Source organism: Microtus oregoni, unplaced genomic scaffold, assembly GCF_018167655.1.
Source record: "Microtus oregoni isolate MIOR12 unplaced genomic scaffold, Mior012 000162F_ref0000463, whole genome shotgun sequence".
Taxonomy (NCBI): domain Eukaryota; kingdom Metazoa; phylum Chordata; class Mammalia; order Rodentia; family Cricetidae; genus Microtus; species Microtus oregoni.
This window is the reverse complement of record NW_024544817.1, coordinates 688,774-715,276: the sequence shown is the minus strand read 5'-3', so window position 1 is coordinate 715,276 and position 26,503 is coordinate 688,774. Positions and strand designations below refer to the sequence as shown.

General features: G+C 49.4%; 2 protein-coding genes across 4 annotated transcripts; both read left to right on the top strand.

Moving 5' to 3' along the window:
- The first annotated feature begins 1,588 nt into the window (after positions 1–1,588).
- On the top strand, positions 1,589–3,355 carry Lrrc15 (leucine rich repeat containing 15). The gene has a single exon (XM_041647190.1). The coding sequence runs from the start codon at positions 1,598–1,600 to the stop codon at positions 3,353–3,355; it is 1,758 nt and encodes a 585-aa protein (XP_041503124.1). The 5' UTR covers positions 1,589–1,597.
- A 6,443-nt stretch (positions 3,356–9,798) lies between these two features.
- On the top strand, positions 9,799–21,026 carry Cpn2 (carboxypeptidase N subunit 2). Of its 3 annotated transcripts, none has more exons than XM_041647187.1 (2): positions 9,799–9,858; positions 17,185–21,026. In XM_041647187.1, the coding sequence occupies exon 2, from the start codon at positions 17,185–17,187 to the stop codon at positions 18,826–18,828; it is 1,644 nt and encodes a 547-aa protein (XP_041503121.1). In that variant the 5' UTR covers positions 9,799–9,858; the 3' UTR covers positions 18,829–21,026. The 3 variants fall into 3 exon arrangements, with proteins under 3 accessions (XP_041503121.1, XP_041503120.1, XP_041503122.1); XM_041647186.1 differs by having other exon boundaries at positions 17,182–21,026; XM_041647188.1 differs by lacking the exon at positions 9,799–9,858 and adding an exon at positions 10,284–10,346.
- Positions 21,027–26,503: the final 5,477 nt, after the last annotated feature.

Here is a 26,503-nt window from a genome sequence, read left to right as displayed (position 1 = left end):
GCCTAGGATGCCCTTTGAGTCCTCTCCCGTCCAACCCACACAACAACCCCGAGGGAAAACAATGGTTGTCTCCCCCACTTAGCAGATGAGGAAGCTGAAGTTTGAGGCCTGAGAACTCTCATTCAAGGCCAAGCTGTACCTCCAATACCCACGTAGGGAACTACGCCCTTGGCTCTGTATTTAGCATTGGTATAGGTGACTTCAAACCCCAGGCCCTCTGTGTATTTGACTCCTGCGCCTAAGGAGACATCTGGACCCATTTACACCCTTCAACTTTAAGTGCGTCTTTGTTTTCAGGGACTTACTCCAGGCCACCCAGTGTTTTCCTGTGGGAACCAGACTCACACCAGGAGCCACACCCTAGGCATCAGCTGAGGCCCAGCCCCCTCTTCCAGACAGGCAGCCTGTGGTGCAGACAGTGGCTGCTTATCAGGAGATGGCTTGGATTAAATCTAAATCAGGCGCGTGTGGACAGGCTGAGAAAGAGCCAGGGTGGTGTTGCTGGCGATGGGCCAGGGCAGGAAGAGCTACTTGGGGATAGTGTTTCCTCCCTCTGCTGGGTCTCACTGCCCCGTCCTGTGGCCCGAACATCCCAGGCTCAGACCCTATTGATAGACTGACTTATTTTCAATGCCTTTCTGGTCCTTCCAATCAGGCCATGTTCTGCCAGCCATGGGCTGAGAGCTACAGAGGTCGTGTCATATGTGGTACAGTTCCTCAGAGAACTGAAGAGGGGGCGGGGAGACCGTGAGAGCCACAGGTGGGGGAGGGCCTGTCATGGACTCACCACAACCACTGAAGACCTGCGCAAAATCAAGCCAGTCCACATTCCAGCATGGGTTTGGGGGAGGGGCTTGTGAGCCCCCACCCCTAGCCGAGGAGCTATTGAAAGTTGAGTTTTATTTAAGGGTGTGGCCCCTGGCAGGTAGACTGTGCTCGAGCGGCTGGCCCCACACCCATGTGTATATGGGCAGCACAAACTGGACTCCGTGGGTTATTTTTAAAAATAAAGAGGACATGAATTGGGATGAGGTCAGTAGAGAGGTGGGGAGTGGATCTAGGCGGAATTAGGAGGAGTGGAGGGATCGGGGATAAGACTGAAATACAACCTATGTATGCACAAAATTCTCAAAGACTTAATTAGCAATAGAATACATATTTAAAGATACAGTTTCTGTCTTAGCAAGCCGCAGGGTTGTATGATAACACCCGTAAAAAGCTTGTTGACTAGGGAAAAAGACAGGTAAGAGCCGCCTAAGTTTAGCTGGTTGTGACATGGCGCTGGCAGGGTTATTACCTGCACAAGGGGCACAAGGGGGTGACTAATCCCCACTGATGAGATCTAGACAAGTTCTTAATGATGGCTGGACTTGAACTTGACCCAGAAGTATGAGGCTTGAGTGAGCACGAGGAGCTTTTGGGTGAAGCGATTGCTCGGGCAAGGGTGCAGACATGGAGCCAGAGGCTCTCCGGCCAAAGCAGAGAGAATTTTGAGTTCCATGTATGAGGGTGGGGCTGGAAGCCGTGGTTAAAACTGCAGGTTGGTGGTCAGCGAGGTGACGGTGACTCACACAGCTTATCTCTCCCCGCACAGGCCATGTCACTGAAATATTATCTCCTCGTGCTGGTGGGCTTCCAAGCCTGGGCTGCAGGCTTGGCCTACTATGGCTGCCCTAGCGAATGTACCTGTTCCCGGGCCTCCCAGGTAGAGTGTACGGGGGCACGGATTGTGGCAGTGCCCACCCCTCTGCCCTGGAATGCTATGAGCCTGCAGATCCTCAACACGCACATCACCGAGATCCCGGAGACCCCGTTCCTCAACGTCTCAGCCCTCATCGCCCTGAGGATGGAGAAGAACGAACTGTCCAACATCATGCCAGGCGCCTTCCGCAACCTGGGCTCACTGCGCTACCTCAGCCTGGCCAACAACAAAATACAGATGCTGCCTCCTGGTCTCTTCCAGGGCCTGGACAATCTGGAATCCCTCCTCCTGTCCAATAACCAACTGGTTCAGATCCAGCCAGCCCAGTTCTCCCAGTTTAGTAATCTTAAGGAACTCCAGTTGCACGGCAACAATCTGGAATACATCCCCGAAGGTACCTTTGACCACCTGGTGGGCCTCACCAAGCTCAACCTGGGCAAAAACGGCTTCACCCACCTGCCACCTAGGGTTTTCCAGAACCTTGGCAACCTCCAGGTGCTCCGGCTGTATGAGAACAGGCTTTCAGACATCCCCATGGGCACTTTTGATGCTCTTGGCAACCTCCAGGAGCTGGCCCTCCAAGAGAACCAGATCGGCACCCTGTCCCCTGGCCTGTTCCACAATAACCGCAACCTCCAGAAACTGTATCTGTCCAACAACCACATCTCGCAGCTGCCGCCTGGCATCTTCATGCAGTTGCCCCAGCTGAACAAGCTCACGCTCTTCGGCAATTCCCTGAAGGAGCTCTCCCCGGGCATCTTTGGGCCTATGCCCAACCTGCGGGAGCTTTGGCTCTACAACAACCACCTCTCCTCCCTCCCCGACAACACCTTCATCAACCTGCCCCAGTTGCAAGTGCTGATTCTTAGTCACAATCAGCTCAACTCCATCTCCCCTGGAGCCTTCAACGGCTTGACAAACCTGCGAGAACTGTCCCTCCATACCAATGCTCTACAGGACCTGGATGGAAATGTCTTCCGAGCCCTGTCCAACCTGCATAATATCTCCCTCCAAAATAACCGCCTTCGACAGCTTCCCGGCAGCATCTTCGCCAACGTCAATGGCCTCACGACCATCCAGCTGCAGAACAACAATCTAGAGAACTTGCCCTTGGGCATCTTTGACCACTTGGTGAACCTGTGTGACCTTCGTCTCTATGACAACCCCTGGAGGTGTGACTCAGATATCCTCCCACTTCATAACTGGCTCCTTCTCAACAGAGCCCGGTTGGGGACAGACACTCTTCCAGTGTGTTCCAGCCCAGCCAATGTCCGAGGCCAGTCTCTTGTCATCATCAATATCATCCCTGGGCCCAGTGCCCAGGTTCCTGACGTATCTAGCTACCCGGAAGTGCCACACTATGTAGACCCTAATCAGCCAGGGTCACCCAGCTATCCCGACACCACATCCATTTCCTCTACCACAGAGATCACCACTGCTGTGGAAGACTACACAGATCTGACCACTGTCGACGTCTCCGATGACCGCAATACATGGGGCATGACTGATGCCCAGACGGGGCTGGCTATTGCCGCCATTGTGATCGGCATCATTGCTTTGGCCTGTTCCCTAGCTGCTTGCATCTGCTGCTGTTGCTGTAAGAAGAGAAGTCAGGCGGTCCTGATGCAGATGAAGGCTCCCAATGAGTGTTAGGGAAGCAGGCTAAAGCAGGGCTGGGGAACGATGACACCAGAGGACCAAAGCATGCGATCATTCAGCTTCCAAACCTGGGTCCACACAGTCAAGCTCGGATGGCCCGGGGAAAACGCCCCCGTCTTGTCCTGAGCCCCTGAGTCTTCTATAGAGAAGCAGGCATTTCAGGACCTTTTTTTCCTAGAGAAATCGAATTGGTCATTAAACAAACAAGCAACCCCAGAGGCATCCTTCAGAGGGACCCTCTGTCAAATCCTCACTGCTGCACCCAGCCCCTCTCAGCCTCTGTAGACTTAATGATGACAAGGCCCGCTCACGTTATAAGATAGTTAGTTCTCTGCCGGGACAACCCATGCCTCAAAGTATTATATAAGTTGATTTTTTTTTCTTGCTTCTCTTTTTGTGCCGTGGCTTGACTCTGCCTCCTCAAGTGAGAGGTTACCCTTTGTTTTTTTGCTGCCAAAGGCAGACTTAAGTTCTCTCCGTGAGAAGGTTTAGATCTCTTAGCTCGCTGCCCTGGCTTGGAGCACGCGCTGTAAGTCAGAAAGACACCTCTGCTGTCGGTCCCTCGGGCAGAACTGTCATCAGCGTCTGTTGCAACACGTTCAGCCCTTTGGAGAAGGACGTTTAAAGCCTCTAGCTTTCCTCCGAAGATCTTATCCCTTTATGGTATAAAATCACGCAGTCACTAAGTTCTCAAAACTTGGAAGTCAGCTCATTAACAATGGCTAAAGGACACAACCTGCCTAGGGCCCTTGTAATCAGCCCTTCGCTTTCCCTTTCTGATTGTATATTGAAGGATCATGTTCATACAAAAAGTGGGAGTGATAGCGTACAGCTTGATAAATTCTCCCAATCTCAATAGATATCTGTGTGATCAGCATGATACCAAGAAATGACATCACAGTGTCTCCACTCTAAGCTTGTTCTGAAGGACTTCTGGAGATGCTGTGGACTTCCTAGCTTTCCATGGGCTAGGGAGGGATCCTCCCCAGCTTCCCCTACCCCTCCGTGGGCAGCTTTTGCAAAGGTCTAGCTGTTGGGAGTGAGAAAGAGAGAGAGGTACAGTCAGGACAAGAGGCAACTGAGCTGGCCAGACCAGAAGCATCTGAAGTACAGTAGCCTGAGGAAGCACACTTCTTCCCCGCCAACAAGCCCTGTTTTGTTCATCTGCATCCCCTCAACCAGTCCTTGTATGGGTATTTATATGCCCATATCTGTTTCTAATTTTTGTTCTCCATTTGGGGGAAGCAAAATAGCTCAGAGATGAGATCTTCCAATTGAATAACCAAGTATAATGGAAACCAGGAATTGTGGTCAAATGCTTCATCAACACTAGTCAGCTGGTAGCCAGACTCCAGGGTGTTCAGAGACGGCAGATACCAGGGCAGGCTGGAAGTTCACATGAGGGCGTGGGCTCACTTTGCTCTGGGTTCTGGTTATGAACTGAATGGTTTAGTTTAGAGTTTTCTCTTTGAGTGACAGTCACAATTCATCTGCCTTGACTGTGTTTCCTGCTACACCTGTGTCTGTTTCCACACTTTCAACAGTTACGGTCAAGGTGACCTAGCTCTCTTAGGACAACTGATACACCTGTGCAGAAGCAGGAACAACCAAACACGGTGGGGACACACCTTGAATCCCAGCACTGGAAGGCAGAGCCAGGCAGACCACTGAGTTCGAGGCCAGCCTGGTCTACAGAATGAGTTCCAGGACAGTTTGTTTTGAAAACAAAACAGTGAAATGGAGAATGTCAGGTTTTCCTATCCTCGAGGGAAGGACTCCCCCTGACCACAGGGCTCAGGAAATGTATTCCCAACCTGCAATGGTGCTTACAGAGCAAACAAGAAATCCCTCTGAGTCTTGGCAACAGAGAGCCTCCCCTCCGGCTCCCTAACAGAATAGTCCAGAAAGAATGCTTGTGAGAACCAGCACACTCTGCCCTGGGGAATCTGATGTCGATCAAAAGATATCTCCTCAAGGCAAACCCTGGTTCACATGGACCAAGGCTGTCCCTAACCCCAGAGAGAGTGTGAGTGTGCTTCTGCTGACTGGCCCGTTGGTGGGTCCTGAACTGAAGAGAGGGAGCTGGGCCTGCTCTATTGCAGTGCTGCGTTCTCCAGAACCATCTGATGATTCTTGTGAGCTACATCCGGCCTCAGGGAGCTAGGGCTGGAGAGAGCTGGGATCTGCAGTATCCAGGGTCCCCTGCCAGTTATAACATGGAGCTAGTGACCACTTCTGACATTGGCCATGACAAGGATAGACCTTGCTGGCTCAAAGTCTGGCCTGGGAGCAGCTGTCTCTCATGGCCTGCCTAGGAGCTCACAGACAGTGAGCTATGTGCACACAGGTGCTAGTGACGTGGGAGCCTTTTCCTTTCTCCCCAGTACAGTGTCCAGATCGTGTCATTGGACCTGTTCCTTATCCGTGGGCCTTTCGATTTCTCCACATCTTCTGGTCAGAGAGGGAGATGCTGGGAATGCATTTGCTAGGGTAATGCATTTGCTCAGTTCTTGGAGCTGGAATGAGCTCTGTACCCCATAGAAGTCTGTGATACAGCACAGAGTTCAGCCCTCTTACCCTCTCTGTTCACTGGTGTCTGGACCACCACGGCCAGCATTTATGTGGAGCAGGGAGGGGAGTGGATGCTGGAAGAAGTTAATAAAGGCCAACTAGAGTCACCATGTTAACAGATGCTGGGGGTCTGGGTGCATCTCTTTCTCACCTTCTTGACTCCTTTTGAGTTTAGTCCCACCACTATCCTCTTGTGTTGGAGCCTTTTCTGCACAGTGCCCAGCAGACCGTCTCTGTACAAAGTCTCATGGGCTGTCTAGGGCTTCCATCACAAGACCAGAAGAAACAGGCTGTACACATACATCTGGGTTCTCGGAGCTTCTCACTGGCAGCCACACAGTTCCCACGGGCATCCAGATGGAACTCTGGAATCCGCTTCCAGCCTCGGGAATGATATGAAGAGCAGGCCGGTCACTGGAGTCAGGAAGCAGGCCTTGCGTGTGTTCTAGACTTAGCTACAAGCTACTCCAAGGTTCAGGCCCAGACCCCACGGTCAGAACCAGATCTGGCCGTTGAATGATGGTAATCTCAGGAAGGAAGACACCAGTGTGGTGCAAACAGAGAGGGCAGCCGGAAGCTCCAGGGTGAAACACCACCCGGTCCCAGGGCCCTAAGGAGAGAGTGAACTTGCCTCCCGTTGCCTTTGCTCTGCGTTCTAGAACAATCATACTTGCCTTACTAGACGATCCTTGCAAAGAGTCCCAGCTGCTTGGCAGAGCATTTAGAGCTTTCTAGACCCCTGGTGTTTTATAGAATGTGAGCCCTGGTTGTGGGCAGGGTTGGGGGTCTGTCCTTCGCTAGATGCTGCTTGTGGTAGATTTGGTGCACAGAATCAACAATAAACATATACGCGGGACAAGTGTGTTCTCTGTGGACATCTTGGTGAGGGGTCTCACATCTGTGGATGCTGCCCTTACTGCCATTATAAAACTGGCCTGGATGGGTTGATTCTTCACAAAAATTTGATTCTGGGTGGTGAACAGGCCTTTGGGGAAAAATATGGGGGCTGAACAGCCCTAGCAAACATGTCCATAGGCCACCGTGGCTAGGGGACCTTTAAGAGAAAGTTTGACCAGTTTAACAGATGAAAAAAGTGGACTCAATACAATAAATTTCCCAGAGTCACCTTGTGAACTATTGTCTGGCTGCCCTCCCCTAATCACCCAGAGTCCCCTGGGACAGGCTTCTGGAATTCCACATAATGGGGAGAGGGGCCAGATCTGCATGCTTATTTTGTGCAGGATCCCCAAAGCTCTTGATGCAAATATCCCTTCATACTGCATACACATATGCACACATGTCTGCGGTCTGGACACATGGACACACAGACACATGCACAGAGACACATAGACCACACACACACAGATACACAGACACACAGACAGACAGACAAAGCACAGATACACACACAGACACAAATACACACACAGACACACATATACACACATAGACATAGAGATCACACAGGGACACACAGACACACAAACAGGCACACATAACAGATACACACACAGACACAGATACACACACAGACACACATAGACATATAGATCACACAGGGACACACAGACACAGATACACAGACACACAGACAGACAGGCAGACATAACACAGATACACACACAGACACAGATACACACACAGACACAGATACACACACAGACACACATAGACATATAGATCACACAGGGACATACAGATACACGGACACACAGACAGACAGGCAGACATAACACAGATACACACACAGACACAGATACACACACAGACACACATAGACATATAGATCACACAGGGACACACAGACACAGAGACACATATCTACACACACATAGGTACACACACACACACACTTCCCTGGTGCCTCCATGGGAGAGAACACAGATTTGCAGAGATCAAATCACTTGTCTTATGATTAGTTCCTTGAAAAGTCAGAATTCAAACTCTGCTCTGGCGCTAGATCCCCCTTGTGTGCTCTGACATGCGGACGAGTGTGACAAGCTGTGTTTCCAGAGGAGCCAAGGCCCCGGGGGGTTGGGGGGAACAGGATAGGACAGTTGTCTGCCAGCCTGGGTATGAGCCTCCCGAGATTTGCAGGTTGCATGCCCTGCCAGCCCTCAAAGCAAACATTCTGCCTCCACCATGTTGGACACCATCCAGGGTGAGCATGGGTACACCGGGTTTGTTACCGGAGGCGGCTTGCTCATTCCCAGCTGTCCAGACTTGAAATAACCACACAGAATCTGTATTAATTAAATCACTGCTTGGCATATTAGCTCTAGCTTCTTTCTAGCTAGCTCTTACACCTTAAATTAGCCCATTTCTATTATTTTATATTTTACCATGAGGCTCGTGGTTTACTGGTAAGGTTCTTGAGCATCTGCCTCCTTGGCAGCCAGCTAAATGGTGTCTCCTTGACTCTGCCTACTCTCTCTACATCTCTGTTCGGATTTTCCACCTGGCTTTACTCTGTTAAGCCATTGGCTGAAGGCAGCTTCTTTATTAACCAGTGGTATTCACAGAATACAGAGGGTAAACCCACATCACAGGTTCACTGCTTGTCTGCCTCTTAAAGATTCCTGTCAGCTGGGTGGTGGTAGTGCATGCCTTTAATCCCACCACTCAGGAGACAGAGGCAGGTGGATCTCTGAGTTCGAGGTCAGCCTGGTCTACAACACGAGTTTCAGTACAGCTAGGGCTAAACAGAGAAACCCTGTCTCAAAGCACAAACAAACAAACAGACAAACAGACTCCTGTCTTCTTCTGTTCTGAAAGGAAGTGCTTCCTACTGGTTGGTCAGAACTTTGCACTGTGGGATGTCATCTGTTCATATGCAAAAGAAGCAGTAAGTCACAGCAGTTAAACAGCTTCAGATTACACTGGGTAATAGACTTCCAGCACTGAGGCATTATATTGCTTCTCTTGGTCACTCCTTCATGCTATACCTCATGGACACTCATGTATAATTGCATGCATATGCACACACAACACATCCCTCACCGGATCATACCCACCACACAGTCACTCTCATTTTTATTATACATACTACTTCAGAGTACATGCACTCACATACAACTCAACTTACATGCTCACTACACACCCCTCCACTCACACTCACATGTTCACTTCACATACACACCCTAACTCACACCCTCACATGCTCACTTCAAGCTCACATACCCATCCACTCACGCTCTCATATGCCTACATCACACAACACACACACAATATATGTATGTATATATTATCTATCTATCTATCTATCTATCTATCTATCTATCTATCTATCTATCATGTGTCCGTGTGTGTGTGTGTGTGTGTGTGTGTGTGTGTTTAAGAAGAGAGCAGTACATTTTTAGGCTTTCTCTTAGTGGCAGTACTGAATGCTGAGCAGGTGGCCTCTTAGCCCCCACCTCTGAAATGAAATGCCCCTCATCTCAGTGCAATGCAGCCTGGAGGGACTTTTGTTTTTGAGACAGGATTTCTCTGTGTAGCCCTGGCTGCCCTGGAACTCACTTTGTAGACCAAGCTGGCCTCAAACTCACAATCTGCCTGCCTCTGCCTCCTAAATGCTGGGATTAAAGATGTGCGCCACCACTGCCCAGCTTCTGGAGGTACCTTTTAAGGTATAGTGCATTTTAGGGTCATAGAGCTGCCAAACCTATATATAATCTCACTGGGATTTTAGTCCTATTGGGCATCTGTCTACAGGAACCATTCAGGGTCATTTTGTAATCTTCAGAGGCCTTGCCCAAGTGACCTTGGTGTCATTCCGGGAACAGTCAATCCACACAAGGGGGAGGAACCCTTCCCAGGACTTTGGTCAGCATTGAGGCTGGATTCAGCTGAGCACGGGGCACATGAAATCCTGCTCTGCTTCTGAGAAAAACACCGGGCTTCTGGCCCCAGCTGCCCGGCCCCTCACGGTAGGTTTCCTGCCTCCCTCCTGGGTCTGTGTTCCAGGGGACATCTGCAAAGGGACTTGCTGCTCTTACCCAGAAGGCCACAGTAGCTGAGTCCCCTAGGAGGAGAAGCCCCTCAGTGGATCAGCTAGCCTTAGCTGGGAGAGGGCGGGAAAAGTGTGCCAGGGAGATTCTAATGGGGGACAATGGCCAGTCCTGGCTCTCGGGGAACTGGCTGTGAAGGGGGGGGGGGGCAGCAGCATGGTCACAGGTTCATGGTCCACCCTGGTTGGTGTCCGTTGTCACCCTTTTCATCCCATGTCAGGCTTAGATGATGACATTCACATTCACTCCAGAGCTAAACGGAATGTTTACCTTTTGCCAGTCACTATACAGTGCTTCAAATGTACTGTCTGCTTGGGGGCTAACTTCAACCTGAAGGGCTAGGACTCTAATGAGGAAATTAAGGCTTTGATAGATGGGGAGGAGAACCTTTGGAGTCTACACAACTGGTAAGTACAGTGTCTGAATTTGAACACAGATCTGACTAGGCTGACAGAGCCCGAGTGCTTGTCAACTTCATTAGGCAGATGAGGGAGTGGCCACAGAGAGCCACACTTATTCCATTCCTTCAGCCTAGTGACATTCCTGTGCCCAGCCTTGACCCGGGTGCTGGGATGCAGAGCTGGGAGTGAAAATACTTCAGGACCCTGACCCTGAGGGTCCAGTTGGAATCCAATTCACTGAGCACAGACGGATCCAGCACTCAGCGAATGACAGCAGTGACATGCTCGGTGAAGAAGGGGCAGTCTGGGAAGGCTCTCTGGGGATGACTGGCCTGGGAGGGTAGGTAGGACCGAAGCAGGTGGGGATAGGTAACAGTGGTAGGCACAGGTAATTTGCAGCTTTACTCAGGGGCTGGAGGTGTGGCCGAGTGGGAAAGTGACACCCCCCCAGTCCACGCCTTCTTATGTCAAAGTGCCAGCTCCCCCACAAAACCAATGCAGCAAAGAGCCCAGCTACCCTTAACCTTTGCGATGCCAGACCTGAGGGCTACAGACCAGCAAGTTCTACTGTAGGGTTCTGGAGTTGGGATTTGTGTGTGGGGCTAAGCCTCACACCTTCCAGGGGATCCTGGGATCTGTGCCTAGTGGTTCACAAAGTTACCTCCATTTTATAAAACAGTTTTCTTGTTCCTCACTTTAAAGCCGATGTGTTTATTATTTTAAAATATTTAGAAATAAGTTCACAATTGCAAGCACAGCCAATGTAGATTTATTAAGGAAAAAGAAGAAAGAACTCCCAAGAGTGAGAGAGGATCCAAGGAAGAGATGTCCTAGGACACTTTAATAGAAAATCTTTTATGTATTCTTTGTCAGTTTCACACGTGTAAACAATGTATCTTGGTCATATCTGTCCCCAAGAATCCTCATTCCCCCAAGGTATTCCCCGCACATCTACCGCCCACCTTCATGTCCTTGGCATTTTTATGTTTTAAATAACCCACTGAGTCCGGTCAATATGCCTGCTGGAGCATTGGCTAATCCTGTTGGCTTGACCTGCTGCAGTCTTCTGACGGTAACTGTGGTTGCAGTGGGTTCATGAGGGCGACATCCATGTCATGGCCGTATTTCATGTCACTTCTCCCCATCTGTGAGCTCTTAAGTTCTTACATCCCCTCTTCGAGATGTCCCTCAGCTTTGTGGGGTATTGCTAGAGATGTCCCTCAGCTTTGTGGGGTATTGCTAGAGATGTCCCTCAGCTTTGTGGGGTATTGCTAGAGATGTCCCTCAGCTTTGTGGGGTATTGCTAGCGATGTCCCTCAGCTTTGTGGGGTATTGCTAGAGATGTCCCTCAGCTTTGTGGGGTATTGATAGAGATGTCCCTCAGCTTTGTGGGGTATTGATAGAGATGTCCCTCAGCTTTGTGGGATATTGATAGAGATGTCCCTCAGCTTTGAGGGATATTGATAGAGATGTCCCATTTATGACTGAGCACTCAGTAGTCACTCATTATCAGCACTGTGACCGGTTCTGAGTCTCCGCTTCAGCTGCTGACCCCTGACCCCTGCAGAGAGAAGCATTTTCTGGCCAAGGTTGAGGGCAACACTAAACATGGTGTGTGTGTGTGTGTGTGTGTGTGTGTGTGTGTATGAGAGAGAGAGAGAGAGAGAGAGAGAGAGAACAGTCTTTTTCAGAACTGACTAGATTTTATTGATTTCACAAACAACACAAGCAGGGTGGAGAATAACAGAAACTTGCTTGTATTTCTCTAAAGTTAGTTATCAGCTTAAGCGCCTATAGCCCAAACTCTATCCATCATACAAAAGAATATTGATACAAAACATTAGAATTGTAAAATCTCTTTAATTTCTTGTTTTGGGCCTAAGTGCAGGCAGCATTGTGTGGTCTTAAATGTTGGCTGCATCTAGATTCACCTGGAAAATCGTTCAGAAAGCCAACAGGTGGAACTGGGGTTTTCTTTTTAATTGTCTTCAAGACAAGCATTCGAACTTTTTTAATTTTATAAACTTTATTATGAAAATTTCAAATAAATAAAAAACATCAAATACCAAACTTCACCAGACCCAAAGTCTATACAGCTCAATTATGTCTGGGCATGTCTATGTACATGAGTGTAATTACCTGTGGAGGCCAGAGAGGGCGTCGGATTCCCTAGAGCTGGAGTTACTGACATGGGTGCTAGAAACTGAACTTGGCGGGAGGAAGAGGGGTCCTCTGCAAGAGCTGTACATGCTCTTAACCACTGAACCATCTTTCCAGCCCGACTGCCTCTATTTCTTAAAAAAAAAAAAAATTTGTTTTCACTGTGCCTGTGTGTACGTGCATGCGTGCATATGTGTGTGTGTATGTGTTTGTGTCTGTGTGAGTGTGTGCATGCATGGCGTGCATGTGTGTATGTGTGCGTGCACGCATATGCGTATGCGTGCGTGTATGTGTCTGTGTGTGTGTATTTGTGTGCGTTGTGCACGTACGTATCCTTGTGTATGTGTGTGTGTGTGTGTTTGTGTGTGTGTGTATGCAGAAGCTGAAGAGGGCAGTGGGGTCTGAAATCTGGAACTGAAATCACAGGCAGTTGTGAGCCACCCCATGGAGGTGTTGAAAATAAACGCAGGTCCTCTGCAAGAGCAGTATATTCTCTTAGTCGCTGAGCCATCTCCCCAGCTTCATGGCTTCTGTTTTTTGATAGTTTGTTGCTTATGGTCTCAGTAGCAGTAATAATGTTGCACTTCAAGTGTAGCTATTGCCATTGTCACCATGGTCTGGATTAACCAATTCAGAGGTAGGACCTCAGAGTTCTCTCTACTGCCTGGGGCGCAAGTGGACCTGGAGGTGGGGTGAGGGGGGTCAGAGAGGGGCTGTGCAAGTCCTAACCTACCTGCCTGAGGCCCTCAGCCCTTAGATTTGTTTGTGGGGTAGAGAAAAAGGGCAATCGGGTGTGGGAAGCAGCCAGGGGCACAGACGAGCCCAAAGCCGTTTGAGAAGATGAAGGCTATTTGCACCCAGTCGGCCTAAACAATCAGACAATACTCCAAACTTCAGAATAGAGGAAAGACCAGATGCGCTTCCTTGACCTTCTGAAGAATGGGGCATGGTCGTGGCCATTCCCTGGTCTTCCTTGATGCAAAGAAGGCAACTGCCACAGCTGTGACCTCTGATGCAGACCTCCACTGTCTCTGGAAGTGGGAGTGCCCGGTGACTTGTTCTCTTGAGAGAGGGCTAAGAAGGAGACCCAAGCACAGGCTCTGAGAGTCTGTGCCTTTCTTGTCACTGAGAAGGAAAGTCTTAGGAATGGAGCTGTGGGAAGGCTCGCTCTGTTCCATGGTGGTGCAATCCCATGAGTTCATCAGGTTTTCCACAGCAAACCTCTGATGACATCTTACCAGAGCTGAGCCTTGCTGAGCTCAGGAGAACTGTAGCCAGTTTCAGGCTGAATCACTCACAACATACCCACTCTGGGCTTGGGATTTTCTGTATATTCTCTCATTTTATCCTCATGAGAACCCCACATAGGAAACAGAGCTGTGCTCACTGCTTTAATCATGAAGAAAGCGAAGCACAGAGAGGTTGCACAACTTAGCTAAAGTACACAGCTAATCAGGATTAGACCCATACTGTCTAGCTACAGGGTGCTAGCTCTTGGTTACTCTGGAATGGGAACGAGCCTAGGGTTAGGAATGGATCATTTCTGCTCTGTCTTCCCATCCTATCCCTGTAGAATGAGAAAGGAGAGTCTTGTTCTAAACCTGAGAGAGCCCTGTTCTGGCCCCTCTCCTAAGGACACTCCCAAAGATTGAGAAGCTGACAATGCCCAGGGTGCAGGCCCATCTGTATAGCTATCTTAAGCCATGCCTCAGTTACCTGGATGTGTGCTAGCGTGGATAGCTTCCCAGAGCCCTCTTTCCCAGACTGCCACAGAAGTCCATGCCCTTAGCCTGTGGACCACCGAAAACAGCTGTAAGGAACGAGTCTACTCAGCCCTTCAAGAAGCAAATGAAAAGAGATGTGGACAGACAGAGGGTGGGGAAACTCTGGACCTGTAACTGTGAAGAGCGAGCCTGTCTTCCCTACCCATTCCCTGTCTGATAGGAAAGCTGTGTGGGCTCAGTGAAGACCCTTAGAATACAGATGTGGTCCTGGTTGCCCTGTGATGGGCTTCTCCAGGCTTCTCTAAGGAGCAAGTTGCATGTCTGAGAACTTTAGGGGTAGGGAAAATAGCCCCTCAGTCCTCCTCCTGGACGCATGTCCCCACAGCCCCACAGAGGCTAGACACTTCCCCAACACCTGGATGGATCTGCTGCACCTGGATTCTGTGCCACCAGACCAAGGGTCAGAGTTTCTTTCAATGTCTGGATTCTTTTTCTTGTTTTTCTGGATTTTTTTTTTTTTTGGTTTTTTGAGACAGGGTTTCTCTGTGGCTTTGGAGCCTGTCCTAGAACTAGCTCTTGTAGACCAGGCTGACCTCGAACTCACAGAGATCCGCCTGCCTCTGCCTCCCGAGTGCTGGGATTAAAGGTGTGCACCACAACAGCCCGGCTTTCTTTCTTTTCTTTACTTTCCTTTTCTTCTTCTGGTATTTTGAGACAGGGTTTTTCTTGTAACTTTGGAGCTTGTCCTGCAATTTGCTTGAAGACCAGGCTGGCCACAAACTCACAGAGATCCACCTGTCTTTGAGTCCTGAGTGCTGGGATTAAGGGCGTGCGCTGCCACGGCCCAGCTAATGTCTGGATTCTTGACAGTTGCCTTTCTTGGAAGTCTCTCAAGTCGTTTTTCTCTAAGGACAGTGTATGGAGTAGGCCCCAGGCTAAAGGGTGAGAGGAAGACTGGGCCAACCTTGTGGCTCAATGGGAGACTCTGTCCTCAGGTGGCCCTGGCTATCCTTTTGTGGTACTTATAAGCATGACTCCGTGGTCTGCGGAGGGACCCTGGCTTGTACCACTGTCTTCATTGCTGTTCTATTGTTGCAAAGAGACATACCAAACAAGGCAACTTCTATAAAGGAACGTTTGGTTGGGGACTTTCTTACAGTCTCAAAGGGTGAGTCTGTGATCACAGGTCAAAAAGCATGGCAGCTGCAGGCAGGCCTGGTGCTGGAGCAGTAGCTGAGAGCTCACACATCTCTGGGCTTGGTGTGGGCACCACTGACACACCTCCTCCAACAAGGCCACACCTCCTAATCTCCCTAAACTGTCTATCAGCTGGGAAGCAAACAATCAAATATATGAGCCCATGAAGGCCTTTCTCATGCGAACCTCCACAGTTACTATCCCCGTGAAAAGGCCTTCGGGACCCTTAAATCCCTGAGTTGTATAGATTTTTATTCTGAGGGATTTTTTTCTGGAAACTTCCTTTGAGAAACTTTAGTCAGGAAGGGTGATGGGCAACTGGACCCCCTTCGGCACGTTAACAGCAAGAACTGCACGTCTCTTATTCTCATGAGCTCTCTAGGCCACGTTCCTAGCCCGCTGATGGCGAGGGTCTGCAGGGCAGGGTAGGGTGGCTGCTCCCCAAGCCTGTGGCGCTCCACTCAAGGAACCCGATGGAGTCTGTAGGCGCCAGTCCTGACCGCCAGCAGAGGGCAGCAGAGAAACAGCCCGAGTATTTTCTTGCTTCTTTCATTTTTATTTTTTAATTTTTAAAATTTTTTTTTGTGAAGTCACACGTATTCTAGTTATAAAATATCTTCGCTGTTGTTGTTCAAGTAGTCTTTTTGTAATGACGGTGCCCTTCAACCTAACAGTCAGCATAGTTTCCTGATTACTCGTTCACTCTGTGCCCCTGGTCTGAGCATGCTCAACCAGTGCTCACAGTCACCATGCTGTTGTCAGGACTGTTATTATCCCCAGCCTGCACCTAAGGAAGCTGAAGCACAGATAACAACACGCCCCAGGTCACTCGACTAGAAAGTCATGAGCCTGGGATTTGAACTCGTGGGGTTGGAACCTCCCTGAGTCAGGTAAACAAGAGAGAAGATCCCCCTGTGGTTCGCAGAGTGCCTGTCTTCTCATGGGCAGGGGCTGCTGAGGCCCAGTTGGTCTTGCCGGGTGGGAAGGTGTACCTCCTGCTCCTAGATAATTCTGAAATGTGGACTTTCCTGTAGAGCCTTTGTGTCTGCACCCTAGGAGGTTCCCTGATACTGGAACTACGGGGGACAGGCAAGGCAGTGAGGGCAGCATTGGGTACAGTTCTGAGGAGCCCAGTCCCTGCACTGTGTCACCCAACTAAGAGCAGGGTGCAGGGACCCCTCTTAGCCATGCTCTGAAGTATGCTGAGATCTGGAAATCAAGAAGGATTTGGGGTTAGAAATTTCCAATCTAGGGCTAATCTGCCCATATTTTACATATTATCCCTAACAATTTGGCACAGCCTGTGCCCCCTCCCTCGCTTTTTTGACTCTTTGCATATCATTCTCCAATCTGGAAAGAACATGGACGCTCTAGAAGACCCAGGTCTTGCTCTCATGACCACTAACTTGTAGGGTATCTGGACAGATGATGTGGCTGACACCTTTGCTTCCAGGAAATAAGAACCAGTCCACTACCACCTGCAAGTGGTTTGAACAAGGTGCTCAAAACACAACGTGGGCCTGGGGCTTATGCCAAAGCTTTGCTAGTATGTACAGATAGCCCTAGGTTCTGTCCCCAGCAATGGGTCACACAAGCAGCTGTTGCCCAAACCATAACCTCCTTGAAGAGGTCAGTTCTTGCTCGCAGCCTGAGCTCGTCCAGAGGGTGGGGGTGACTTTCCCGTGCTCTGGGCACTGCGGTGTGATGCCCTTATTAAAGGCACTCCTTTTTGTCTTGTTTTCTGTCATTCTTGGATCCAGAAGATGTTTCCAGGAGTCTGGTTGTGCTGGGCCTCACTCCTGCTCCTGACCAGGCCCATCCAGCCTTGCCCTATGGGCTGTGACTGCTTTGACAGAGAGGTATTCTGCTCAGATGAGCAGCTGGCCACCATTCCACTGGACATCCCCCCACACGTCACAAACATCGTCTTCGTGGAGACTGCCTTCACCACAGTGGGGACCAGGGCTTTCCACGGTAGTCGCAACCTGACCAAGGTGGTCTTCCTCAACACTCAGGTCCGTCACCTGGAACCCGATGCCTTTGGGGGACTGCCCAGCCTGGTGGACCTGGAGGTGACAGGCAGCCCCTTCTCCAGTCTCAGTGCCAACGTCTTTTCTAACCTGAGCTCACTGGGGAAGCTCACCTTGGACTTCGACAGGCTGGTGGCTCTGCCTGAGGACTTCTTTCACCACATGGACAACCTGGAGTCCCTTCAGCTTCAGGGAAACCAGCTTCAGACCCTGCCTGGGAGACTGTTCCAGCCTCTGCGATACCTGAGAACCCTCAACCTGGAGCAGAACCTTCTGAGCAAGCTCCCTAAGGGGCTGTTTCAGTCACTCAGCAGCCTGCAGATACTGAAGCTGAGTAACAACATGCTTTTCAGCCTCCCGGAGGGCTTGCTGGACAATCTGGGCAGCCTGCAGGAGCTCTTTCTGGACAGCAACGGCATCACGGAGCTGTCGCCACAGGCTTTCTCCCAGCTCCTCAGCCTGGAAAATCTGTGGCTGCAGCACAATGGCATCCGACACCTGCCGGCCTCCATCTTCGCCTCCCTCCGCAACCTGACCAATCTCAACCTGCAGGGCAATGAGCTGCGGGCTCTGCCTGCCACCCTCTTCACCCACAACCCAGGGCTGCTTCACCTGTCTCTGTCCTACAACCAGCTGGAGGGCATCGCCGAGGGCACCTTCGCCAACCTGTCCCGCCTTGTTTCCCTCACGCTTGCGCACAACGCCATCACACACCTTCCCGAGGATGTCTTCAGGGACCTCGAGCAGTTGGCCAGGCTCTCCTTGAACGACAACAACTTGACGGCCTTGCACCCGGCCCTCTTTCAGAACCTGTCCAGGCTTGAGCAGCTCAACTTGTCGAAGAACCAGCTGACCATGCTCCCCGGGGGCATCTTTGACACCAACTACGACCTCTTCAACCTGGCCTTGTCCAGCAACCCCTGGCAGTGTGACTGCCACTTGGCCTACCTCACGAGCTGGCTCCGCCTCTACAACGACCGGATCCTCAACACCCGTACCTACTGCGCAGGCCCAGCCTACCTTAAGGGCCAACCGGTGCCCAGCTTGAAGAAGGAACAGCTGGTGTGCCCTGCCACCCCGGGCCACTTGGGCTTCCTGGCCCTGGGGCTGGATGACAGGGAGCCAGTGGGCAGTTGGGATCTGGCAGTGGAAGGGAGGGCAGCCCACAGCCAGTGCATTTATAGCAACCCTGAGGGCACCGTGGTCCTCTCCTGTGAGAAGGCCCAGTGTCGCTGGCTGAGAATCCAGCTGTCTTCCAGACAAGGCTCGGACACCCCGGCAATGGCTTACAATTCCAGTCAGGAGTGGGAGTTAAGGTCAAGCTGTGGCTCCATGAGGGTCGTTGTGTCTATTGAGGCTCAAGCTGCTGGGCCCTAAGTGCAGCGAATAGACCCAGAAGCCTGAACAAGTGACTTCTTGAGGCAGGGGGAGCTGAATGTCTGAAGCCGACATAAGGGACATGCTGCATCTCCAGGGTAGGGGGGAGCGAGGCCTGCTTCACCTAGTGTCTCTTCGTCTTCCTCACCACACACTCGCCTGTGGCCTAACAAGCTCATCCTCAATCCAACTTTGGAAACCACACCATGGCCTAGAGCAGTGGTTCTCAACCTTCCTGACTCCGTGACCCTTTAATACAGTTCCTCACAATGTGGTGGCCCCAAACCATAAAGTAATTTTCATTGCTACTTCATAACTGTAATTTTGCTACTGTTATGAATCATAAATGTAAATATATTTTGGAGATAAGAGGTTTGTCGAAGGGGTCATGACCCACAGGTTGAGAACCACTGGTCTAGAGACTAAAACACCGTGGCCACAATATTTTCCTATTGTTTAACCCCACCCTACTCCCTGATCTGAATTCTAGACTTGAGATATGTTCACCACTATACAAAGTAGAAGTCACATCCCTTTGATAGATGAAAAGCCATTTCTGTTCTCACGATAGAGAGAGGAAAGGGACGTCAGAGGAGCTGTGCTGTCTAGAAAAGGCTAGGGCAGGGGTGTGTGGGGAAACAGTATCGTCCTGGCAACCTCTCAAGCTGCATCCAGGAGAAATCAAGGCGAGGGGCTGCCTTAGCCAGCAAAGCCTGGCTGCGTGGCTCTCAGGAGGGCTGTGTGGCTTTGCCTGTTCAGTCCACAAGATGGTTGTTCCCTGAGGAGGGAGCGAAAGCCTGAGGAGGGGGAGGAGAGGAGCTGGTAGTTGGGGGTAACTGCCTTGTGCCATGGCTTTCAGGGCATCTGACACTGCGCCGCTCGGTCACTGAACGGCTCTCTTCTTCCTCTGGTTTCTAAGATGTCTCCGCTATCCCATCTAGGGGTGTCCCTCAGCCACCATTCAGGGTATGGGCTCCGCAGCACCAATGGCCTCACATCTTCATCTCAGGCTCTGCATTTGTTAGCTGCACACCGTCCTCTATATGTTCAACCAGAGAACATCTAAACAGTGTCCCCACCAACTCCCAATTCCCATAACCAGAGAACATCTAAACAGTGTCCCCCCCACCAACTCCCGATTCCCACTCAGCAGAATGGCAAGTCCTGATTAGGAGCTGGGGGTGTTCTCGCACCTTTCCGTGCCCCATCCTTAGACCAGTGGATGGTGGGAGGCTGCTCGTTTGTTTCCCGGCCACTCAGACCCGAAATAATCACACAGAAACTTAATTAATTGAAACACTGCTTGACCTATAAACTTAGGATTCTTATTAACTAACTCTTCTATATTAAATTAACCCACTTCGATTATTCTATGTATTGCTATGAGGCTAGTGGTTTACCGGTAAGGTTCTGGCATCTGTTTCTTTCAGCAGCTACATGGCATCACCCTGACTCTGTCTCTCTCTCTCTCTCTCTCTCTCTCTCTCTCTCTCTCTCTCTCTCTCTCTCTCTCTTTTAGCCAGTCTATATTCTGCCCTGCTATAGACCAAAACAGCTTCTTTATTAACCAATGATAATAAAACATATTCCTAACACACACTCTTTTCATCTTCCCTTTCTTCTCGCTCACATGCCCTCCCCCAGATTGTTACACAACCCCTCACTTGGTTACAGGGCTGCAGAGTGGAAAGGTGGAGTAAGATATAAGATGTACTGTGGCTCCCCAGCTCCCAGCCCAGGAGGGAACTTAGACAGGAGTTTGGGAAGTAACCTCCAAACACAAAGAGGTTTGTGTGTGTGAAAGTGCCAAGGGCTTGGCATTCAGGGGTGTTCTAGTTAAGTTTCTGTTGGGATGAAACATCGACCAAACTAACCCAGCCTGGGGGAGGAAAAGGGTTTATTTGACTTATGAGTTCATATCATAGTTCGCTGTTGCAGGAAGTCAGGACAGGAACTCAAGGCAGGAACTATAGTGGACCCGTAGGGGAACACTGCTTACTGTCAGGCTATGTTCAGCTACCTTTCTTACACTTCACAGGGGCCCCCTGCACAGGGTGGCACTGTCCACAGTGACCTGTGGAGTGAGATTTTGTTTGTAATCTAACAAATAAAGCTTGTCTGAAGATCAAAGTGCAGAGCTAAGCCACTAGTTAACCATAGAGGCCAGGCAGTGGTGGTACACACCTTTAACCCCCGCACTCAGGAGACAGAGGCAGACAGATCTCTGTGAGTTGAAGGCCACCCTGGGCTCAAGAGATTGAACCTGTCTAAAACAGAAACAGAACTCACACAAAGGTGATCCTAGTACTTGGGAATCACACGCCTTTGATCCCAGCACTAGGGAGATGGAGACAGGAGTGATATGGCTGGGTGGAGAGAGGAATATAAGGTGGAAGGAGACAGGAGCTCAAGGTAGTGAGCATGTGAGCATTCTGTCTGAGGTTTCATAGAAACAGCAGTCAGTCTGAGGATTCATGGAGACGAGACAGCAGTCAGTCTGAGGATTTGTGGAGACAGGCTCGTCCCTTTGGTCTGAATAACGGTAGCGGTAGGAGCTTTCTAGTGACTGCCGCTCAGCTTCTCCAATCCTTCAGCTTTCACCCCTGATAGCTGACTCCGAGTTTTTGTTAGTAATCCCAATTAGAATTCGTGCTACAGGCCTGGGCCCTTCCCACGTCAATCATTAATCAAGAAAAAGCCCCACTGCTGGGTGTGGTGGTGTACACCTTTAATACATACATCCAAGAGGCAGAGGCAAGTAGATCTCTGTAAGTTCAAAGCCAGCCTGGTCTACATAGAGAGTTCCAGAACAGCCAGAGCTACACAGTGAGACTCTGTCTAACCAATAATAACAAATAAATATAAATATGATGATGATGAAGTAATAATAATAAGGCCCGAAAGAGTTGCCTATAGACCAATCTGATAGAAGTCTTTTCTCCACTGAGGTTTCCTTTCTAGTTGGCCTTGCTTCTTCAAGTCAGCAAAATTAACCCATATAGGAGGCCTGTGGATCCCTTGAGTAAGTCACAGGCTGAGCAGAGTGGGAGCTGGGTATTGGGGACATGAAGTGGAGGCAGGGCACTGGAGTGGAGAGAGTGGGTAATGAAGGCCAAAGCTTAGAGCCCAGAGGAACCTTGGGTCTCTGGGGTAGGATGTGGAGGGAAGGAGTCTGGGAACAGATCCTAGACCCTTGCAAAAGCAGAAGCTCTCTTAACTGTTGAGCCATCTCTCCAGCCCCCTTTGAGGAATCTGTGTGTAGATGGAGTTTCTGTATCACCAGAAGCTCCCCAATAAACACACGGAGGCTTATATTAATTAGGAATGTTCGGCTAATGGCTCAGGCTTGTTACTAGCTAACTTTTACATTTTCAATTAATCCATATTTCTTATGCTTTTCCTCAGTACGGCATGCCCATCTTGCTTCTCTCTGCATCTGCTTGTGACTCCACACTCTGCCCTTCTTCCTCCCAAAATTCTCAGTTTGGCTCTTCCACCTAATCTTATCCTGTTCATCTATTGGCCAGTCAGCTTCCTTATTAAGCCAATCATAGCCACATATATTCACACAGTGTAAAGGAAAATTGCATATCTGTGTTTGTTAAGGATTCTGCAGGTGGTTCTCACAGAGGCAGGACATGCTTCTGCCTGTGCTTCAAGCAGTTGGCCAAGAACAAGAAACTAGGAAAACAGTTTGAGCTGGTGCCTGACTAGAGAAGAGAGACAAAAGAGCAAGGGATGTTACGGAAATCGAACCAGACTGATTTCAGCAACTTAACAGAGCATGCACAGATGGATTAAAAGTTCCAATGAGGAGTTACAGAAATGCAAGTGAAACCATCATTGGTATGTCTCTGCATCTGTCCCACAGAAAATGGAAAGCTGAGCAGCTCAAACGTAGTGATGTGACAGGGTCCTAGACTTTAGCACGACTGACTCCATGATGGAAGTGCCATTCAGGCTGTGAAACTCAACAGGTACACAGCACCACCAGCCAAAATGAGAATGAAGGCCTAACCCATCAAAGTCCACCATTCTGAGAAAGTCTCTAATGTACTACTTTGCTTTTTGGCTTCTGTTGTTCTACTTCTGGCTAACAGAAGTGTATCAACCCAGGACATGGTTCTTGTGCTGAAAAGCTCATCCTGAAAATGTCTTGGAGCTACATTGACTCCCAAATACCCAGCGTAGTCACTGGCTGGCTAATAAAGACTTTCTACTGACTTAAACCTGTGCCTGAGCCGTCTCTCTGGTGACTGCCCCACAGCAGTGGGGATGTAGGCCCAGGGGAACCGCAGTGCTGCCAGGGTATGCGACCCTCCACTTGAGTCAAGTGGGTGAGTGTGGTGGGAGATGCAGAGGAAAAGCCTGGTTCTCCTCGGAAGACAGTGAGTTTGTGAACAAGGGCAGAGGCGGGGAGGCAAATGGAGGAGTAAGGCGCCTGCACTACACTAAAAACCAAAGCCTTCCCTCCATCTTGATGCTCAAATGGATTAATTGAAAATGATGGAAATCTGCTAACTGGCAGATTCGCCAAAGCAACAGATTCTTGGTTCCATATCTAAAACCATTTGGTTAAGAGTGATCCTGACTGGCAGTGGTGGCTCGAAGTTTTAATCCCAGGACTCAAGAGAAAGAGGCAGACAGATCTTTGTGAGTTTGAGATCAGCCTGATCTTCAGAGCTAGCTCCAGGACAACCAAGGTTACACACACACACACACACACACACACACACACACACACACACACCCTCTGTCTCAAACAAACAAACAAACAAACACCAAACCAAATCCCCCCAAAAAACAAAAAAAAGAGTAATCTGGACCACATCTTACAGGGGTGGATGGCTTGGCCTGGAAAAACTAAGGAAGCTTCTGCTACATTGGGCTGCTGACTCCCATTAGGTGGGAAGTCTACCCCTGGAGATTCATCAGCAGGGAACATGTTAGAGGAGCTATAGGCTGTCCATCCAAGGGACACCCGAGTTTTAGGTATGATCCAAAAAGTCATCTGCTCACTGCAGAGAGAAAGGAGAAAGGCACTAACACGCTTTGCAACTATGATTTTTGAAAAGCAGAACTTGGGCTGCGGGGATGGCCGGCTCAGCACGTAAAAGTATTTTCCTAGGTAAAACGGATGGCCTGGATTTGATCCCAGATCACAAGGTAGAAGGAGAGAACTGGTTGCCAAGAGCTGTCCACTGACCTTCGCAAACATACCATAGTAGGTGCATACACACATATCTATATCCATGTGCATTCATATGCGTGTGTGCGTGCATGCACACACACAGAGCAATAATACAATATTTTAAAAATTTATAAGCATAACTCTGGATTACATTAGAATGTGATAAGGCCTTGAGCCAAACGATGCTGCTAGGGACATATACATAATTACAACTAACATAAATATTTAAGGAAAAAAAACCTCAACTGTTGTATTAGGCTGAGTCACCCCACAAGAAGACATGACATGAGGACCACCTGGGTACCAAGTGGTAACCCGAAAGCCTCCCGCTCATGCTTCCCTTGATGTATATGTCTGAATATCTGTATAGGAGTGAGGGAATATGCATGGAAAAGCCCTTGGAGGGCAGACAGAAAAAGAGGGCTGGATCTGGAACTGGAGTTTCAGGCAGTCATGAGCTCTCCCCCCCCCCGCCCCCCCCCGGCATGGGCCATAGGAACAGAACCCAGGTCTTCTGGAAGAACAGTTCATGCTCCATGCTCTCAACCACTGAGCCGTATCCATAGACACCAAGTGTTGAGTTTTAGGTTCTGTTCTGTTTAGTTTTTTCATTCTGAGTTAGAAATCAGTGTATCTTATCTGTCTCCTGCTTCCAGAACATTTGACATTTGGCAAATTATGCCCTCTTGCTAGGTTTGTTTCTGCATCTATGCCACAAAAAGATTGACTGAACCCCAGAATCATCTAGGGATCTTTAGAAACAAACAAAGAAACATGAAGGGTTGGTGCTGAGGCTTGGTAGCATTTTGCTGGGCATGGTGATGTATACCAACAGTTCCAACTGCTCAGGGGCCTGAGGCAGGAGGATCACCTGGACCCAGGAACTGAAGTCTCACTTGGGCTATAATATAGGAGAACCCATCTCAAAAACAAAATAGGAAAGCCTAGTAAAGACCCAAGCCAAAGTGTCTGGGCCTCATCTTCTGAGATTCTGACTAAAATTCCGCTGGGAAGTGGCAGGGAATTTGATGTCAGCCTTCATAGATAGATAGATGATAGATAGATAGATAATAGATAGTTAGATGATAGATAGATAGATAGATAGATAGAATATTCATTCCTCACGTTTCTTATCCACAGTGAGGGCTGAAAACAAGGCTCAGCTTGTCTATGGACGGTGGTACCACTTGTTTCCTAAGCCGTGGTTGTGCTGTGAATGCTGGCCTCATCCGACCTCCCCAGTACAACATATTTGAATGAGTCAAGCCACAAACACCGTAGAAAAACGCACCTCGTATAATCGCTTCCCCCCTGCCCATGTCATTGTAGAGCGATTCCTTCTGGCACACAGGACTCTTTTCCAGGTGGCTTTCAACACTGGAGGTTAGGGATTTCCTGCCAGCTGCCAGCCATGGAACTCTGGGCTGACCAGAGGTCTGTTCTGCCCCCTAGTCTCCTTACCAACCATCAACACTTGACAAAGTACCAAGACAGTGGTGGAAGGTGAGTTTTTTTAAAGAGCGATTCTCATATTATTATTATTGCTCAGTCTTTTGACTTCTGCTTTGGTCAGTGATGGACCACGTACATAGGCTGTCTCATAAGATAATAGCAGCTGAAAACTTCTTATCTTCTAGTGACATGGTAACTGTTCAGACATCAGAGGACATTACTCACCGGCTTGTGGTGATCTACTGTAAACAAACCTACTCTGTTAGCAGTTGTAAAAGTATAGTATACGCAATTATAGACAGCATGCTATACCTGGCCATGACAAGGCATGACGAATTTACTGGCTTACATGTTTGCTGTACGGCACTGTCATTGTTTCGGAGTGCATTCCTGCATGTATGAAAAACATTTGCTGAAGCTGGAGATGGAGCCTGCCTGTCTAGTATGTGTGAGGCCCTGGATGCTGTCTGTGGGACCCAAGGAAAAAAAGTATTTACTGTACTGTTCTTGCTGTTAGACTTCGGCATCCAAATACATCTCATGTTGCCCACTGTCTTGAGGGTATGAGGCTACGAGGAGCGGCAAGCTGTACACTTGCGTTGGCGTCAGTGTATCCATACCCTGACAGAAACTCTTAGGGTTATCAGAATGTGTTCCCTGTGTGATGAGACACGACTGTACTTCTAGAGAAGCGGGTGTGGGTGGGGATGACTTTGGACAAATGCCGGCCATCCTAGCACAGCGCAAGTCCCACTGTGAATTATTTCACGAGTGTCAGCTCGCAAATGAAGACACATCTGGCCGTGACCCTGTAGATGTTAGGATCCTGGTCTCGACACGCCCCCTAGTGGTCCGTTGGAGAACGGCTTTCTTTTTTTTTTTAAGTTCTCATTTTTTTTTTAAATTTATTTATTTATTAAGGATTTCTGCCTCCTCCTCCCGGCAACCGCTTCCCATTTCCCTCCCCCTCCCCCCCATCAAGTCCCCCTCCCTCATCTGCTCGAAGAGCAATCAGGGTTCCCTGACCTGTGG